The sequence below is a fragment of the Aptenodytes patagonicus genome, chromosome 22 (genome assembly GCF_965638725.1).
Source record: "Aptenodytes patagonicus chromosome 22, bAptPat1.pri.cur, whole genome shotgun sequence".
In the NCBI taxonomy this organism is placed as follows: Eukaryota; Metazoa; Chordata; class Aves; order Sphenisciformes; family Spheniscidae; genus Aptenodytes; species Aptenodytes patagonicus.
In genome coordinates, this window is record NC_134970.1 from 3,034,789 (window position 1) to 3,053,071 (window position 18,283).

At 55.9% G+C, this 18,283-nt stretch overlaps 1 protein-coding gene across 4 annotated transcripts in view; it reads left to right on the forward strand.

The window, feature by feature from the left end:
• Positions 1 to 18,062, forward strand: part of BLACAT1 (BLACAT1 overlapping LEMD1 locus) — a 32,424-nt gene extending 14,362 nt beyond the window's left edge. For 2 of the 4 annotated variants that reach the window (XM_076358073.1, XM_076358074.1), the window contains exons 2-3: positions 14,588 to 14,791; positions 15,102 to 18,062. In XM_076358073.1, the coding sequence (XP_076214188.1) occupies positions 14,628 to 14,729 (102 nt within the window). In that variant the 5' untranslated portion in view covers positions 14,588 to 14,627 and the 3' untranslated portion in view covers positions 14,730 to 14,791; positions 15,102 to 18,062. Of the gene's footprint in view, positions 1 to 4,069; positions 4,185 to 8,852; positions 8,872 to 14,587; positions 14,792 to 15,101 lie in introns of those variants that run through there. The other 2 variants (XM_076358072.1, XM_076358075.1) reach the window with 2 other exon arrangements.
• The last annotated feature ends 221 nt before the right edge of the window (positions 18,063 to 18,283 follow it).

Consider the following 18,283-nt stretch of genomic DNA (forward strand, 5'->3'; position numbering starts at 1 on the left):
GCACTTGCCCTCCTCTCACACCTCTGAGCGAGGGACCAGCCCCTGCACCACGCGGGATGCTCGGGCTGCAGCCCCCGCCTCATTCCCTGCCTTAGAGAGACCATTGCTCATCAGCCCTGCACGCTCCTCCTGCAAATCTAGACAAATCCCCCCCGGCTGCTGCAGCCCAGACTTAATTACAGCTGGGGCTGCGGGAGCTGAAATATCTGTGACCAGGAATGTGCTAAAAGGTCCGGGAGGATCTTGTTAGCGAGTGACTTACCTGGATTCCCGAGTTGCATTTGCCCTCTCTTAATGGGCTGTGTGGCAAATTGATGGCTAGTTTGCAGGAACAGATCTGGGTCATTATCTTGCCCCTTCCCTCTCTGCCTCTCTCTTCGCTCCACCTTGAAAAAAAGCCAGAGGAAACGGCAACGCTCCGCGGTGTGCAGTGGGGCTGAGCAGAGGCAGAGCGGAGGGATTCGGGGTTCGGCAGGATCATGTGGGCTGTGACCCGGGACACACAAGTCTTGGGATCCTGTGGCCAGACGTACCCCTCCAAGGGTCGCTTGGTTCAGGTGCAGGTCCTCTGCTGAGGACTGATCTGTTGGTTTGCAGAGCACAGAAGCACCGAGGGGTCAAACCGAAATGAATTTATTCTGAATTTTTTCAACAAGCTGAGAAACGAAATCATCTAGGGTTAGAGAACATTTTGTTTCACCCGGAGAAAAACCTGTCATTACATTTCTAGTCACCTAAAACACGTATTTTTGGGAAGAGCGAAAGGAGAGCTGGAAGTGGCATGCTGTTCCAAATGGAAAAGTGGGAAGGAAAGGTTGCAACTTCTCAGAACTGGTTTTGTACCCAAAGCCGACTGCTACAAACTAACTGGGTTTGCAAAATATTCCTCCTGGCTCACATTTGCCTGTTCTGGCAAGAACATTTCTGCTCGCCAAAGCAACCTCAGGCACCCATAGAAAAGCCAGTCCTTCGGGAGCCTGGTGCCAGGCTGAGCTGTGCCGGGGCAGCCGGAGCCCAGCTCTGCACACCCTGTCCCCCTCAGCACCTTGCCAGCCCCTGTTTTCCTACACACGTCCCCGAGTTAGCGAAAGCCAGGTCCTGGAGCACTGGTACCCGCTGGAAAGGGAAAACACTTGGGCTGCCAGGGTGTCGGGGAGAGGCTGCACGAGCAATGTCTGCTGTTCCGGAGAGTGGTGGGCTGAGCATCCCTATGGGCAATAAAGCAAAGCGCAAAAGTAGCCAGAAAATGAAAGGATTTCTTTTTGCTCCTTAAAACAAATCAGACCAGTTTTGTGCTGTATTCTGTGTTTTGGAAGGAGTGTGTAATTGCGTGTGCACCTGCAAAATTAGGACTGTTTTGGCCCTTCCTGAGCCTGTGGATTTTCTGTGGCTGCCAGAGCACCCTGTGAAGGGAACCTGGGCTCCGTCTGGTCTCTCCTTAATGCAATGCTGCAGCGCTTGCAGCCGAGCGGCAGCTGCTGTGCACAGGCTGCGGGGCTGCGATTGCTGTTGTTGCTGCAAACATGGATTTGTTGAACACATTTCTCCGGCATGTCTTGAGGAGGGTGTTGTAGACAGTGTGGTCTCATCGTCAGACTCCTGCTTTGGGGAGTGATGGGGAAGCAGACCTGCGTTGCTTTCCTGAGCTCACCGTTAAGGATGCACTGCGGGATCTGGGGTGTCGCTCAGCTTACCTGGCCTCCCTTTTGTTTTGCCTGTAAGAGTTGGGGGATTTATATAGCATTCTGGAAAGATTTGGGTTATATCTGTTTTGTTAAGGCAGCTATCAATACAAAATCAGGTGCTGAGAAAGCTGATTAAAATCCATAAATAACCCCAGTATTACCCTATCCATGGGATGTACAAGTGACAGACAGGGTGCACCTTTAGCTGTACAGAGCACTGATACAACAAATGCATTTGAGCCTCCTCTTCCCCAAGTAGATGTTTCTATAAAGCCAAAAAGCCCAACCATAACGACTTGGAGGACGAGGTAATGCACGCTGAAGGCTGGGAAATGACATTGTTACAATGACAAATATTCTCCGAATACCCAATTCATGATCCTGGGCGCCTTATAAATGTGATTAGTAGATCTAATCTTGCTGTGCTGGAGCCAGTTGTCAAGACAGCTTGAAAATGGATCGTTGCCCAACTCTGACTTCAACTGCTCCCCAAGTTCTAATAGTTAACGTTTAAAAACTAAACAAGAGCTGGGTCCCGCACGCCCTGCCCTGGGGCACGAGCCAGCCTGTAGCTGGGGAGAGAGGGGCTGGGGAGGGGGGAACTGCAGATGATCCCCTAAAGGAAAGGCTGATTGCACCTTCTTGGGATGCAACTAGTATGGATCTCTGTGGAAAACAAAACCCTTTAGGTGTACCCAGCTTGGCTGGTCTCTGTTCTTGAGTATCTATCCATCCGTTCGTCCAACCGTCCATCCATCCTTTCCGTTTCAGTTGTCGGGTACGTATTATTTCTCTCCACCTTGCAGCAGGGATGGAGGCAGCCCTGGGGAGGCTCTGCATGTCTCAGCTCTCCCCACACCTGAGACATGGGCAGGGAGCTGGGGAAGGAGGGGATGAGCCCTGGGAGAAGGTGAAGCGGCGCTGAGAGCCCTTGGCTACAGGGAGGCTTCCTCTTGTGCTGTAATTTTGGGTACTCTCACTTTGGGTACTGTCATGTGGGCACCCCAGGGGCCTGCCTGCTCCAAAGGCGATGCCCACGCGTGCTTCTCTGGGTGCCAGTGGGAGCTGCCAGGTGCAGGGTTTTCTGCAAACCAGCTGGAAAGGCAGGAGAATATTTCCAAAAGCACTCAAGTGCTTTTGGGTAGCTGGGATGGTTTCCAGGCAGGCTGTCGCAGCATCCCAGTGCCGCTCGGGACTGGCAAAACTGAGCTAAGCCCCGAGTGCCCCTGGCTCCCCGGGGAGCGAGGCAGGTAGCTTGCTGAAGGCAGCAAAGTACTTTTTAAAGCACCACTCTAAGTACCGTGAGTCTCTAAGGTGCGTTTGATGACTTTACCCAGGATTTTCCTGGGGATCCCGGTGGGGACGTGATTTCAGAGCAAGCTGGTGCTGCTCAAGCTTTTGCACTTTTGGGGCAGCCTGGCTGGGGCGAAGGCTGCAGGGACGTCGTGAGAGAGTCCCCAAGCTCCCGCCTGCCTTCCCCACCGCCCAACCTGCCCAAACGGCCCCCACCTCCCGCAAACCAGCGCCTGGGACGAACAGCACGGGGGAGGCTTTCAGCGTCTCCAAGATACAGCGGATTTGGGCACCCTGTCAAATGTTCTCATTGTCTGACCCTTGTCCAGACGCCAGTAAAACCCTTTGGGAAATTCCCCCTCCACCCAGCGCACCGGCTTTAATTACAGAAGAGGAATGTGAGGCGCAGAGCCCTGCTCCTCCCGCCTCTACGCTCGGCTGAGCTGCCCAGGGCAGCGCTGGGCACCCGCACGTATCCCCCAAAGTTTGGGGTCTGGGAGGGTGGCGGGGTTGGGGGACAGAGTGGGAAGGCAGAGCGGCCATGGGGAAGGACAGCAGCGGAGGTGGGTGCTGGGTGCCCCTGCCCGGTGCCGGCGGGACGCTTCCTAAACCCAGGATGACGAGCTGGGGCTTGTCCCCCCCGTCCCACTCTGGCAGCAGTACCCGAGCAGCAGGACATGAGTAATATACATCCCACTGGGGGAGTTAGATCAAAGGCAGTGAAGTAGATACAAGAGGTTTCTGCTTCACAGACCAGAGAGGCTGCAGTTCAATAGCGCCTTTGTTACCGGCTCTCCGGAGCCGGGGATGGAGAAATACCTGACCCCCCGCTCCCTCCCTCCGCTCCCAGCCCCTCGGCGCACAACCATTTCAAGTATGTGACCGCGCAGCGAGGCTCGGTGGGGACGTGGGGACAGGGCGCTGGGGATGGCAGCGGAAGCAGCCGGCAAGGGAGGGGTCGGGGCTTCAAAAATGAGACCCCCCCGCAGCCGGCCGGGACTCGGAGGCAATGGGGGCGGCCGCCCCAGGCAGCGCTGGGCACCCGCTTCCCTGAGCTTCCCTGCGGCACCCAGCTTTTGCTGGCAGGGATCAGGGTGGCGCGGGGAGGAGAGGACGGTGCGGGCGATGCCACGGCAGCTGCCATCCCAAGGCCCATGCCGACTGGCACGGTGCCCTTCCCGCGGAGCGGATGCCACGCTGCCAAAGGTGAGGTCAGCCGCGCTCGGCCGGGGGCTCCGGGCTGTCCTCGGGTCCCTGCGGTGTGGTGTGGGGCTGGTGGTTCTCGGACGGGCATGTGTCCTCATGCTCCAATGCTGGGGAGAGCAGCCTGGCACTGAAGCTGCCCTGCGTTGGGTGCAACCTCGTTGGGAAGGTCTTGGGTGCCATAGCAGAGCCGCAGGGCCATACCCCAAAGAGCCATTAAGTCCGGCTCGACAGATTTACCCCTCAAATGTGCGATTCTCAATGAAATTGGGGCTGTCTCCTTAGTGCACCCCCGGGACCAGGGGTTGGGTTGGTGCGGAACTGGAGGGCAGAGACCCACGCGCGGCTCCTGGCGTGGACGCAGCGCCCATGGGCATGCGCCGGGGTATTCTCCTGCAGACCTCCCCAGCACAATGCCTGCACCCAAGGGCATAACGCCGGGGCCAAATGATGCTCCGGCAGAGCTCGGTGCGTCGGGCTGCCCGTGGGGTGCACTGTCCTGCGGCTGCCACCTGCAGAGCAAAAGGGTTGGGAAGGGAGTGTGAGTGTGTCAGAAGGTGGGACACAACGGTGGCCTTTTTTTCTTGCCATTCATATACAGGAGTTAAAAGAGGAAAGACCTTGGGAAAAAGCCAGTTCAGAGCTACCTGTGTGCTTCAGAAGTTTGGTTTGTAGGTCAAAGTCATGTTCACTGCTATTACGAACCACAGGGTGCAAAATCCTTCCTACTTCCAAACCTGGTTGCTGTATAGTTTTAGAAACATTGACAAGGATTCTTGCTAGGGCAACAAGAAAGGGGGTTTCCTAGACTCAATAGCAGAGCTGACCTCATCAGCTCCTGGCAATTAGCAGTCACTGTTGCTGAACGAACCGGCATCCTGGCAGGGGAAGAGAATAAAGGCAGAGGCCAGTGCTTTCCCAGGGACAACCTGGGCAGTTTTGGTGCCACCGGAGGAGCTCCTCCAGGTGCAGGGAGGTGCAGAGGCTTTTGCTAAAGAATAAGGTCTGTGTGCAGCTCTCGGAGGAGCTGCTGGAGCAGCTGCTCCCCATGAAATGCGTCACCTCGTCCTGAGATGCCTCTTTTGTGGGTACGGAGACAGAGGCTCGCTCGAAAAGGCGGCAGGGGAAGGCAGCAGTGGGGGAAGCGAGCGGGAGGTGGGTTTGCAGCCAGACCTTTCTTTAGCCCTTTGTCTCAGCCGACAAAGGCGGGTCTGTTGGATGCACCTCTCACCGCTGAGCATCCGCTGCCTCTGCAGCCAGGTAAGCTGCGGGGGCAGCAGGGCCAAGGGAAGGTTTTTGGTTCCCGGTTCTGCCGCTGAGCGACTCTGTGACTGTGGGCAAGTCCCTTGGTGGCCCGAAGGGTCAGATTTTCAAAACAGCTACAGGACAAGGTACAGCTATACCCCAAGGCGAGTGCTTTCCCCTCTTGCTTGCAAAAGGGATTTACCCTGCGGGCTCTTAGGCTGCTGCAAGGGAAGCGGCTGCCGAACAGCAAGGTGGTCCTCTATGGAAAGAGACACTTGATCTGCAGGTGTAAATTTGTGCTGCTCCATTTGCAACCAAGCAACTATCATCTGGTTTATAACTCAAGGTTTATCAGGTTTAAAAGCAGCTCAAAAAGATGTGATGGGGAACACCTAGCACTTACCGACAGAGATAAGGTGTAGCTGCGGCCAGGACACTGGCAGAGTGAAACTAAACCATTTCATTGCCTGCTACTTGGGCATGCTGCCATTGATTCAGGCTATGGCATGTTGTCTTTTAAGCATCACGTCTGCTTCAAGGTGTTATCCCTGCAATCACAGTTCATTACAGCGCTCAGAGCAGAAAAGGCAGGGCGCTGGGTCCTCCTCCTGGGGTCAGGCCACCGCGCTGGCAGGTTACTGCTGAGGGGACAGACATGGCAGGTTTGGCTCTCTCCTTCCTGACCTGGGAGTAACTTGGGACAAACCACCCTGCGATGCCACGGTACTGAGAGGTGGCGGGGGCAGAGGCCGTAGGGGTGTTTGAGGTGGGAGGTTCCCCTATTTTTGTAGGGTCGAGCTAGGGGGCTGCGGTCCCCATACAGGGACGGAGCGGGTCGTGCTCCCAGCTGGGCACGGGGAGGGAGGACAACTTAGACAGGGCATTACTTTTTTTCCCCCCTCCTTCCCCTTTTTCCTTTCCTTTCCTTTCCTTTCCTTTCCTTTCCTTTCCTTTCCTTTCCTTTCCTTTCCTTTCCTTTCCTTTCCTTTCCTTTCCTTTCCTTTCCTTTCCTTTCCTTTCCTTTCCTTTCCCCAAAGACTGCTGGCTTATCCTGGGTAAGCCCTCTGCTGTGGTCTATGGCTTTTTATTCCTATGTGATTGCTTTTCCTAACTCATGTAGGGCGAAAAGCCATGGGCTACACAGAGGAGGGACTCCACCTTCCAGGCACCTCTGCAAACCGCACGGACTCCTGATCCCTTTTTAATCGCCCATATTTATTTGGTAACAAATAACAAGTGAAAGGGGGCATTGAAGCCTTGCAGGGCCTTAGAGGTTTAGCAAGACGGATGGGGCAGGGGGTGGCAAGCAGAGGGAGAGACAAAGGGGGACGGGGATGGCGGGGGGCACGGCCTTTCAGGCGCCGTCGTCCCCATTCAGAGCTGAAAGGGCGCTCGGCGGCGCCGGGTGCCGGTGAAGGGGGCTGCGAGGGCGGCGGGAGCGGCTTTTCTTTGGCAGCAAGCTTTTCTCACACGGTTCAAAGCATCCCCACCTGCAGCCCCACAGAACAAAAGCATCAGGCGGAGACCAAGGGCATTTCCAAGGGCTGCGGCCGCTGCCTTAACCCGGCACCGAAACGGCTGCCAGGTGATGGCAGGAGCACTTTCTGCTGTTGCAGGGGCTCGCAGGGGGGCTGAGAAAACCCCGGGCACCTCCAGCCCCGGCTCCCCACCACGCTGTGCCCCTTCCAGGGATGCTGCAGACCCAGCGGGTTGCGCAGGGCCTGGAGCCACCCAGTTTGCACCAGGCAGGATCTGTCCCCGCAGCGCCCGCGGGGCCTCAGCCAGCCCCATGCCATGAGGACGTCGGAGGGGAGGCGGTGGTCGGGAGCACGTGAGAAGGACAGGTTTAATTATACAGCGGAACTTGGTAAATTTGCCCTTTTTAAATGTGCAAAGGCAGAGTCTGCAAGCGCGGCAGCCTGGCAGAGCTGGGCTGGACGGGGTGGGAGAGGAGGGGGCTGCTGCAGACCACCGCAGACCTCGCCACCTCCATCAGCACCCGAACAATGTCAGGGGGTTACAAACCACCCTCACCAAGCAGGAAGCGAGCAATTTCTCTATTCTTTTTTTTCTCACTTCCTGAGCTTTGAGTCATTAGGTGTCAGGCTTTCAAGTTTATTTCACCAGCCTGGAATGCATCTTTAAAAATAATAGTCATTGAAAAAAATGAAAGCTGAGATTCAGCTGTAATCCCATGACTCAAGGAGGTGTGGAAGGAAGAAAATAATGAAATCCCATCAGTTCCAACAATGAAAGCATGAGAGCTGGCAGGACTGTGGCACATAAATCATCAAAACTAAACACCATCAGTCAAAATGAAAGGAATTAAGCCAATCTCACCAGGCTGTTTTAATTATTTTTTAATGAGGATTTGCTCATTCAGAAAATTCACCCATGACAATGGCTGCCCCGAGCCATTCACACCAAGCAGGGCCTGTCCCTGTGGCGGACATGCATGGCTTGGCCCCACCGCTCCCACCCCAGGGCTGCTCCGGACCCGGCACAAGGCCGGGGCTGGAGAGCCCGGAGCGAGGGTGCCGATAACCACCAAGAAGGGGAGAGCAGGACAAATTAACCAAAAAGAGACAAGGAGTCTCATTTTTGCCATTCGCTTCGTTGCAACCCAAAATGTTCCGCTGGGGAAGTAATGAGCAAAATCCTCTCCGGCCGGTCCCGGTGGGTTAGCGGGTGCTGTGCTGCGGCAGCTCCCCGAGAGAGGCACAGCCCAAAGTCCCCTGACAAAGCCAGGGGCATCACTGCAAGCACTCCCACAAGCACTGGGGGGGAAGGAGCTATCGGGGTGCGGGGATGCTGGTGCTGGGGCATAGACTCCATCTCTGACTGGCGATTGCCTCTCGTCAAGAGGCTGCAGAGGGATGCTGGAGCAGCAGCAGTCCCCATTAATATTTCGGCGGCTGTTGGGCAAAGCGGCTCAGAGCAGGATTATTGGCAGCCTGTCTGCACTACGCCGACGAGATACCCCACCCCTGAGACTTGCTCTCACTACTCTTTATGCTATTGATTTTTCTTTTAGCAAGGCAGGCATTAAGCAGGAAAGAAACGGAGGGAGCACGAGCCGCTGTGTTTCTGTGGTGCTGTGTTGAAGAGCAGCCGGGATGGGAGGCAACCGAGTGGGCACGTTGGTTGGGGTGCAAGGTGGTCAGGAGCCAGGGCTGGTGACTTTCTGCCAAATCTCTTTCTTTCTTGCCCTTGTTTGTACAGCTCCAGTACTCCCTGACAATGCACAAGGGCTTAAGCACCGGCATTTGGCTTGTGGTTTTCAGTCTGTTTGATCCTCAGGGGGACACCCGACCGGGGCTTGCAGGAGGCGAGGGGGGAGACACGCACGGGACAAGCGTTTCTATGAAAGCCCTGCCATGCAGAAGGCATTGGCAGAGACCCCTGGAAAAGGTCCATCGCGGAGAGAAGATGCTGCCAGCGCCAGGTGAGCTCTCGGCTTGTCTGGCATCCAGCTCCCAGCAGCAGCTCCAGTCACCTTTCAATTAGCACAGCCTCTGCCCGCGGCCCTGTGCGGCTGCAATTACTGCCCACGTCCAGGGCCAGGCAAAGCAAAAAACCCTCAGCTGCCGTGCTTATAAAACATTCACAGCATTAAATAAAACAGTAGATCAGGCTGGCATTTTCAAAGCATCTTGGAGAACTTAGGCACACACCTATTTTTAAGAAGGCAGCTATCGAAATCCCATCTCTGGTCCGGAGAAGCGAGCTCGAGGAAGACCCGCTGCACGGGTACTCCTGGGCAGCTCCATCTCCAGAAGTGCTCAGCAAAGATGCTGGAGCAGTCGGACCCCCCCAGCAGTCCCCGGTCCTTCCTGAGCTCCCGGGAGCGAATGTGCAGAGCAGGACAAGCCGCTAATTACAGATAATAGCTGCCATTTATGAGTGAGGCATCCGCCGTCCCCGGCTTCCTCTGGGAGCTGGGCGTGGAGCTCCTGTATCCCAAAGCTGCCGGTGGGTGAGGCAGAGGCTTGTCCTGCGCTGCCCTGCAGGGAGGGGAAATCACAGCCGCATGCCCTGACACAGAGCCCCCGTGCTGCCGTATCGGCCCCCGGACATCCCTTGCGGCAGCAGCCGTAATTTTGGCTTCAGGCATGCGAGGGCCACCCAGCTCGTGCACAGGGCATCAGCTCCCGAATACCACCGGGGTGAGCAGGGGCTGCTTCCCACGTCACAGCACGCAGGCTGGGGTCGCTGCCCGCTGCTGCCCGCGCAGGGCTCAGGATGGGGTTTGCCTCCGTGCGGTGTTGATGGTGCAATGGAAGAGCAGCAGAAGCAGCACCAGCTTCCTGCTGGGTCGCCCAGCCCCATGGATGCTGGTCCCAGCAGATAACTCGGGGAGAGAGTGCCAATTATTAATATTTTAATTACAGCCAGATGATAACGAACTGAAAAGCTGGGTTTTTTAATCAAAGCTGTGACGGCACCCAGCCCTAACAGGACACAGCGGGACGCCCAGCGCCTCACCAGCAGCACCCAGTCCCCAGGAGGGTTGGTGCACACACGGGGCTGCGGCACTGGGACCTCCTACGGAGGGGATGATGCTCAGCGGGAGCCTGGGGAGATTTTAAAGCTCAGCCCTTGCGCAGGATGTCCAGAGAAGGACCGGGGCGTTAAAAATCACGCTGCAGCCCACATCCCCAACAGGCAGAGCCACCCACGTGTGCGTCTGTGCTTTGCATGAACGGCTTCCCCGGGGTTTGATCCGTGCCTGGCTACGTGATATTATCGTTGGGTATTTACCTGCCCTTTGCATCAGAAGGTTCGATTCCTCAAGTGCTGATCCCACACGAAATCCAGGTCACTTGGCTGCACCAGCGCTTTTGAGAAAACCTGCCCCCAGTTAGGTGGCCGAGAGCTGGAGGAGGTTTGCATGGACAATTCAACCAACAGGACAAAAAGAAACAAATCCGGGACTTGCCGGGAATTATTTATTCAGCTCTGCTCTCAGCAGGGAATTATGGATGCGCCAATTGTGCCACAGAGCACCTTCCTCCTCCCGGCTGCTTGGAAATGGGTTATTTAGTAACTGGTGAGGCCACCGGTGCTGAGTCAGCCCATGGCTAATGAACACCCTGGCTGCCCATTTGAAATTTATTGCACCTATTAATTACAACCATTAGCTGCAGCCAGTGAAATTTTTATAATGAGGACCCTTGCGACTTTGCCTTCCTAGCAGCAAATTAACTGTGTGGGGGGAAGAATCAATGGGATCAGCATACTTTACAGAAGCGATGTTTTAATTAGCGATTCTCTGCAAACATGCCAAGCAACAGCTTCTCTGTTCATTATCTCTCCTTAAAGGGATGGTGCTTCTTTTCAGGTTAGTTTTATTCCAGTCTTGTCTCCTCTGTTGTTGAGTTTCTACTGCACTGCTGCTCATTATAGAAACTGCTTTGAAGTTGGTTTTATCTTAGGTCTGGTTGTAAGCAGCGAGATGTCCAAGGTTTGGGGGGGGGGAAGCAACCCTAGGAAATAAAGGTTTTGAAAGCTTGGCTGAAAAATCTTGGATGGATCCTGTGGCTGTGAGGAGGAGGGGGACAGGGAGTGCGGGAAAGGGGTTGTGTCCCCTCAGGGACAGGCTGCCCCAGCAGTGAGCCTCAGGGATGTGGGACCTGCATCTCTGATGCTTAAAAAAGAAAGGACCGAAAGTCCCAGGCAAGGCTCCCTCTGTGCAGGGAACGTCTGCATTGCACGGAGCTGCCATGCCTCAGAAGGAAGTCTCTGCAAGTCTGGACAATTTGGACATGAGGAAAAATTTCTTTACTGAGAGAGTGCTTAAACATTGGAAGAGGCTGCCCAGGGCAGTGGTTGAGTCCCCATCCCTGGAGGTATTTAAAAGACGTGTAGATGAGGCGCTTAGGGACATGGTTTAGTGGGCACGGCGGTGTTGGGTTGACGGTTGGACTCGATGATCTTAGAGGTCTTTTCCAACCTTAATGATTCTATGATTCTAAGTCCCGTAAGCACAGTGCTGCGGCCCCAGGCGCTTTTCTGGGGACTTTTCCGAGGGTGTTTGCTCAGCGGAGCTTAGAAAACCAGGCTGGTGATCCCCAAATCATCAGCCACTCCTGAAAATCTTGGCTGTAGAGGTGGACGGACTAGCTATCATGAAAGGCAAATGAAATGAAATTTCTGGGAACTTTTCTACATTTCATTACAAATGATTTAATTCCATTCGGTTCCCCGCAAAAATATGGGACCAATTTCCATTGCAAATGATCCCATTTCCCAGGAAAAAAATGACACGCTGGCGGCAAAAGGCAGCTTTGAAATTCAGGATTTAAAATGCAAAACTTAATCTTGTTTTTTCCAACCAAGTAGCTAAAAGTTAATTCAATGGTGTTTCTCAGAAATAGAAAAGCTGGGGCAGAGTAAGAACATCAGCCGAAACGAAAGCTCCCGGTGCCTGAGGACACCTTCCCGGGTCCGGCGGCCACCGGTGTCACCTGGCAGCCCCAGCCCATCCCTGCAGCAAGGCTGTGCTGAGCTGGTGCCCAAGGCAGCATCTCTAGCTCTCGCACCCCAGCCCTGCCTGCACCCCTGCCTGCACCCCTGGCTCTCCCTGCACCCCTGCCTGCACCCCTGGCTCTCCCTGCCCAGGACCTCCCCTCCCGAAGCTGTCCCGTTTCAGCTGCCTGCCATGCTGGTCTGAGCTGCCCGGCTGCCCAGCGAAACCCAGGGAAACGGGTAATTGCTGGGCTAAGGAATAGACTCTCTCCAGCTGGTTCAGAAAGACATTTTTTAGGGCTCAGGGAAAGTGACATTATTAAAGTGAGCATGCTGATTTCAGACAGCTCCCAATTCATCACTGACAGTGACAAACACGGCCCGGGGTTATGCAGTTGACTAAAGAGAATTCTCTAGCTTTACATTTTTAATGCTCCTCGCATTTTCTCTGCTGCAGTGGAGTTTTATCCAAAGGATCTTCTCCTTTGAATAGAAAGGGCAGCACGGGTCTGTGAAGCATGCCCAGCCCTTGCAAATCAAGCGGGGCTTCTGTCATCACTGCCCAAGCCAGTTCATTTATTTTTTAATTATTCCTTGCTCCTTCAGGATCCTTTTTCTACCTTTTCAAGAAGAACAGGAGCGTCAGCCTCAGCTGGGCTGCCTCTATTCTCCGGGGCTCATTCATCATTGTCTGCTGCCTGAATGGGAGGCAGAGGGTCAGCCTGAAAAGCCTCCACGTTACAAGCTCCTTTAAATATATCAATAGCTCCCTAATGGATGCTGGGGTCCCAGCCGGACCGCCCAGGCTCTCGGGGTAGCTTTGTGTCTGCAAGGGGGGACAGCCGGGCCGGGCACAGGGAGGATGTGGGGTGGCACGGGGCAGCAGGGACGGGCACCCACGGGGACCGAGAGCTGCTCAGCCCAGGCTGCCTGGGAGGTCTGGTGCGGACGTGTTTGCCTGGTTAATACGGAGAGTGTTAAACAGCAGGGACGGCGCTGGGTGGGAGGGTGGGAGCCTTAACGGATCCGGCAGTACCGGATCAGACCCAGCGTGCCAAACTGGGGCGCCGGCTCCCAAAGGCTTCTCCCTTCCCATTGTCCCTTCCCCGCCGGCAGTGGGTTTGCTCCGCTCCAGCTGAAGCTGTGCAAAGCTGGGAGGGCGCAGGGGCCGGGAGGTGAGCGGCCCCCCACCCCGGTGGGCTGGCCCCCGCGCAGCCCCTCCACACCAGCCATTCCCTCCAAAATCCCATTCTCAGGCTGGTAACAAAAAGCAGCAGCACAAAGAGAGACGCGGAGACCTGCCGCTATGCTGAGAAGCCATTCAGAACGGGAGACTCATTAAAGAGCCCGTTGTCATTATTTGTGAGCTCCAGAGGTAGCCTTATTTAATTTCGGAGCTACTAGACAGGTATCCAGATGGCTGTTGGGGGGGGCAGCAGCAGAAGTGAATTAAATGGGATGCCTCTCGCTGCTGCCGTTCACTTTGTGCTGCAGCTGGTCCCCTTGGAAAGGGGGGAAAGCAGGAAGGCAGGGATGTGGCATCACCCCCCTGCAACATCACTGCTGGTGAAGAGTGCGTAGAGATGGGGGTCCGTGGGCCCCACCTGCTTTGGCTTTTTTCCCTGCGGTTAATTTTCTCCCAGCTGTCTCTGCTGTGAATTCGGGCTGCTCCAAACTCTGCTGGGGTTGCAGGCTGCAGGCAGCGGGCTGGGGGCTCTGGGCAGTGCCCGGCTGTCGGGGGCTTCACTCTTTGCTCGCTACCATCAGTGGCTGTGAGCCTCAGGAGGTGACAGTACCTCCTACACTGAGATTCGAGCATCGTGCCCATTTCACAGATGGGTAAACTGAGGCCCCAAGATGTTCCCTGTCCACGCTGCTGCTGACGGGGAGCAAACGCCGAGTTGAGGCTCTGCTGGGAGCCCCAGGCGGTGACTGCGGTGGGTGCTGCGGTCCCTCTGCTCTCCGCACAGCTGGAGGATGACACAGTTGTGGTGGCGAGGACGTGTCTTGCTGGGCAGTGTGATGCTGCGCAGGCTGGGCACAGCTCCCTTTGAGCACCGGCACTGCCTCTTCTGGGGCAGAATTAGAGCTGGTCATCTGCCAACCGTACAAAAGCCAAAAATTAAAGTAGGGAGAAAATGAAAGTTTTGCTTCAGATAGTTATTTCTGCAAGTATTTGTTATTTATTTAAAAATACCCCACCCTTTCATTTGCATAATTACATTTTGCAGCTGTTGGGCCATAATGTGGGCTGTGCTTTGGGGCATTATTTTATCCGTTGAAAACGGACACAAAGAGAGTGAACTCCGCTCTCAGCTGTGCCTCATTGTGCCGTAACCGCTGGTGCTGCCTCTGCGCCGGGGCGCTCCCAGGGCACCTCACCTCCCGGGCCCTCGAATATGCATTAGGCGCTGCAAGCTGTCCCCACGTCTGTCCCGATTGTTCACTGCTTTTGAGGAGAGGGGCTGGCGGGGGAGTTTTAATCTCCTCGTCTTTCGCTGGGTGGGGAATTTGGGAGTGCGTGGCTGGGGGCCTCGGATGCGGGGAAGGAGGGGGAAGGGAGATGCGCGCCAGTGCAGGGTGATGTTCCGGTTTTGTGATTTTGGGCATCTGTTCTATGCCCTTTGTCCTTCCCGTGCATCCCCCGTGCGCCTGCAGGACCTTCCCTGACTCCTCTCCCTGTCCCCATCCAGGTCTCCCGGGGGTGCTCCCACACCTCTCCTGCTCCAGGTGATGCCCCAGTTCACCTTTGCTTGCTTCTGTGGGCTCCATGGCTTCTGCAAGATGAAGAGGAAGAAAGAAGAGTCCAGTGCGGAGCAGGAGACAGCAGTGTGAGGAGCAGACTCGTGCGTGTGCCCTGCTGAGCCATGCCTCAGGACTCCGTCCCCTTCCCATCGGTATGCTGGGACTGCCGGGGGGACATTTGCTGCCTCCTTTCTTCTTGCCTCTCTGAGGACCAGCTCCCCCTCGGGCATCACCCTCTGCCTGCACTGTCTCGGGGTGTCTCGGGGGGCTGGGGGGGCTGCTCAGCCGAGCTGATGTGTCTGGGATGGTGCTTGGCAGGGGAAGGGGAGCCCGGGGCTGAGCAATGGTTTTGCTCATTGATAGCAGCAGTGGGCTGGGAAGAGCGTGGAGGGAGCTGGTTAATCTGCTCTAACACACTTATCCTGCAGCTTCTCTCATTTTCTCTCCCCTCCCTCTTCCCAGATACTTGCGTGGCCAGGGGAGAGCCGAAGCATGGGAATGACCTTGCCGAGAGACAGAAGCAGATGCTGTGGACGTTACCCAGGTGCTGCAGCAATTCTGCCCAGACCCCCAGCCCGGCCGGGCACTGAGCCCTCGGGACCCAAGCAGCCGGTGCCAGAGGGACCCTGCGTCCCAGCGGGGTAGAGATTTCCCTCCTGAGCAAGCCGACCTGCCCTTGCTCCAACAAGTCTCAACAGACAGACCCTGAAGGGGTTTTCAAAAGCCGGGGCCAGACCTTGTCCTTAGGAGTCATAGTGCCAGAGAGGCTGGCCCTGGCTGGTAAGTTGTCCTGCTGCTGCAGAATTGGCTGAACGTAAAAACGAGCTGGTTTTGGGTTTGTTTTTTTTTTTTTTTAAAGTCTGTCTCAAGCAAATGTCTGTGACTCCAAGAAGCCATTCTCCATGCCTCTGCCCTGCCTGGTCCCGCGGGTGCAGCACACCAGAGCATTTCGGAGGCACCAGACACACCAACCCTGCTCGGACGCTGCTCCCTGTGCGACTGGTGCCATCCAGGAGCTCCCGCCCCACGGGTGGGGGGTACACCTCGGTGCCTGACCCCCACCCCCTGCACACCTGAGCCATGAGGCTCAGCGGGATGTTGTTCTTGTTTGGCAAACGGGCCAAAATCCCTGAGCTCGGGGCACTTGAGATTCACTCCAGGAACATTTCTAGCACAAACGTGTCCTCCAGAGCAGAAATCCTTATATTCTTCCATACTGCGCTTCCCTACTCCATATGGAGACCCCCTGAGCCTGGGGCCAAAAGCGATGCCCGGGGCTGCTGGGTAGGAGTCGCTCATGATTGAGTGCTCGCCTTGCTCCGCGTGGCCGTCCCCACCGTCCCTCTCTCTCCCCCACCCTGTCTGTGCGTCCTTCCCACCCACCGCTGAAGCCATACGGGAACTCCCTGCATGCTGTGCCTTCCCAGAGGCATCTCAGACAGAGATCCCTGCTCAGATACCCTCCAAACAGCCCCAGGCTCTGCATGCTGGAGAGCCGGGGAGTGTCAGTGAGCCAGGGTCCCCCGGGGTTTGGGGACCATTGGTTGGGTCTTGGTGCCCGGTTCCCCATCCCTGAATGCACCCGGCATTCGAGATCTCATTTCAGGCACCAGCAGCTGCAATGGCCCTGGTGCCCCCGTTTGCAAGACGTGCTGGAGAGCAGCAGGGACAGCCCCTAGGAAAGGGTAAATGCTCGGGGGCAGCCGTGCCCGCTGCCCGTCAGCACGGGGGGTATTGACTTGTGCAGACTGACACCCCCGAGGAGCCCCCACTGCGGGGGACGAGCACACTCGGAGAACGAATTCTTCCCCCATAATTAACTGGCTTGACCTTTCCAGGGTTTGCCCAGTGCTCCTAGACCAGATTCACACTGGGCAAACAGAGCTGTATGTGCCGCTGACAGCTCCCCTTCAGAGGAGATTTGTTGGCTCAGCCAACATCCAGAACCAACACAGCTATTATTTTATTTTCTTATCCAAAGGATTTAGCACAAAAACCTGAGCCTGGCCAGGAGCACCAATAACACGAGGTGCAGCTGAGGAGCTTTAAATCCTCCCTGCTGGGTGCCCGTTGTCCGGGCTGCAGTGGGAAGCAGCTGACTGGTGTGGGATGGGCTGCTCGGAGCCGGGTCGGAGGTGGCAGCCAGCCGGGACCAGGCACAGGGGCACGGACTGCGCGTGGTCTCCATGTGTCAGACCACAGGGTCGGGAGGCTCGGGGCACTTTGCTTTTTCCCCTCTTTAAGCCCAAGAGATGTGAGCTGTGGGATCCAGCGGTGCAGCCCCTGGGCAGTGTTGCCAGCTGGGTATTTCCCAGCTGGGCTCCATGTTTTGGCACGGGAGAGGGCACGTGGTGGCGGGTGAGGTGCCCTGTGAGGGGCCAGCCAGGAGAGTGGTCCGGCTTCCCTGTAATTTGTCACCATCGAGCTCAGCAGATTTCAGCCTGGCACGCACAGATCGGTGGAAAACGCTGTGGTTAGTGCCGGCTGTAATGTCTCCTCAGGGACCTCTGGGGCTGCATCAACTTTTTACGTAGGCAGTGCACGAGGAGCTGCTTTACTGAGGCACCGAGGGTGGCTGAGGTTAATGCTGATGCACCCACATTTTGGCTTGGTTGAAGGTGCCCCATTCCTGGGGGGGACACAAGCTGGGTCCCTGCTAATGACGATCCAAGCAGGGATCGCCCTTGTCAGAGCAGCCTGGAGAGCTGGGGCTGTTCTGGCAGTGGGTGCGTGCTCCAGGGAGACCGTCGAAAGCAGAGGTTTGGGGAAAATCATGGGCAGCTTCACTCAGTCAGGCTTTACAGAAGCTAAATTATTACTGTGGGGTTGCGGAGGTTGGCCCAGTTCATTACCATGTAACCTTCGCTGCTAAACCTCTTGGATTACAGATCCATCATGGTTTGGCAGGTAAAGATGTGCCGCTAACGGCCGCCCCAAGATTTCGTGTCTACATGGAGGCTCGGCATTGCACTGAGAGCAGCCCTGGAGATGAGGCTGGTGCACGACGGGATGGTGCTGCAGGGGCTCCGGTTGTGGTGGGAGTCACCCAGGCTGGTCTGGGATGAGCTGGGAGCTCCGTTGGAAACACGCCGTGCTCACGCTGTGCTTGCACTGTGCGTGCTGTGCATACGTTGTACAGGATGCACGCACAGCGCACACGCTGTGCACACCCTATGCACGCACTGCACACGCTGTGCACACGCACACTGCGCACCTTCTGGACTCGCTGCACGCTGGACGTGCGCGGCAGCTCTGTGCCTGTTCAGGTTTTCCCTGTGTCTCGAATGTTCCTGTCTCCGGTGAGGGGTTCCCAAGCCAGGTGTTTAATGAATATAGCACATACAATCGAGACAGGCAGACACTCACCCACACCCCTTATACGTGCATTTGAAAAGACAATAAATGAACCAAGTGCAGTATGAATGTTAAAGTGCTCGAGCTACAGTTATTTTTAAAGAGAACTTCCCACCTCCCTGGATGGATGTAGCTCTCAAAGCAACAATATGTTTTCCACCATGGCTCCCAGCAAAATGGTTTGCTCCTGGATTGACCTCTATTGTGTTCATAAATGGCTTGTGGTGCTTTTTGATTCCCCAATCATAATGACTTGACCTCTAGATTCATGGCTGAAGGTCCTTTCATCT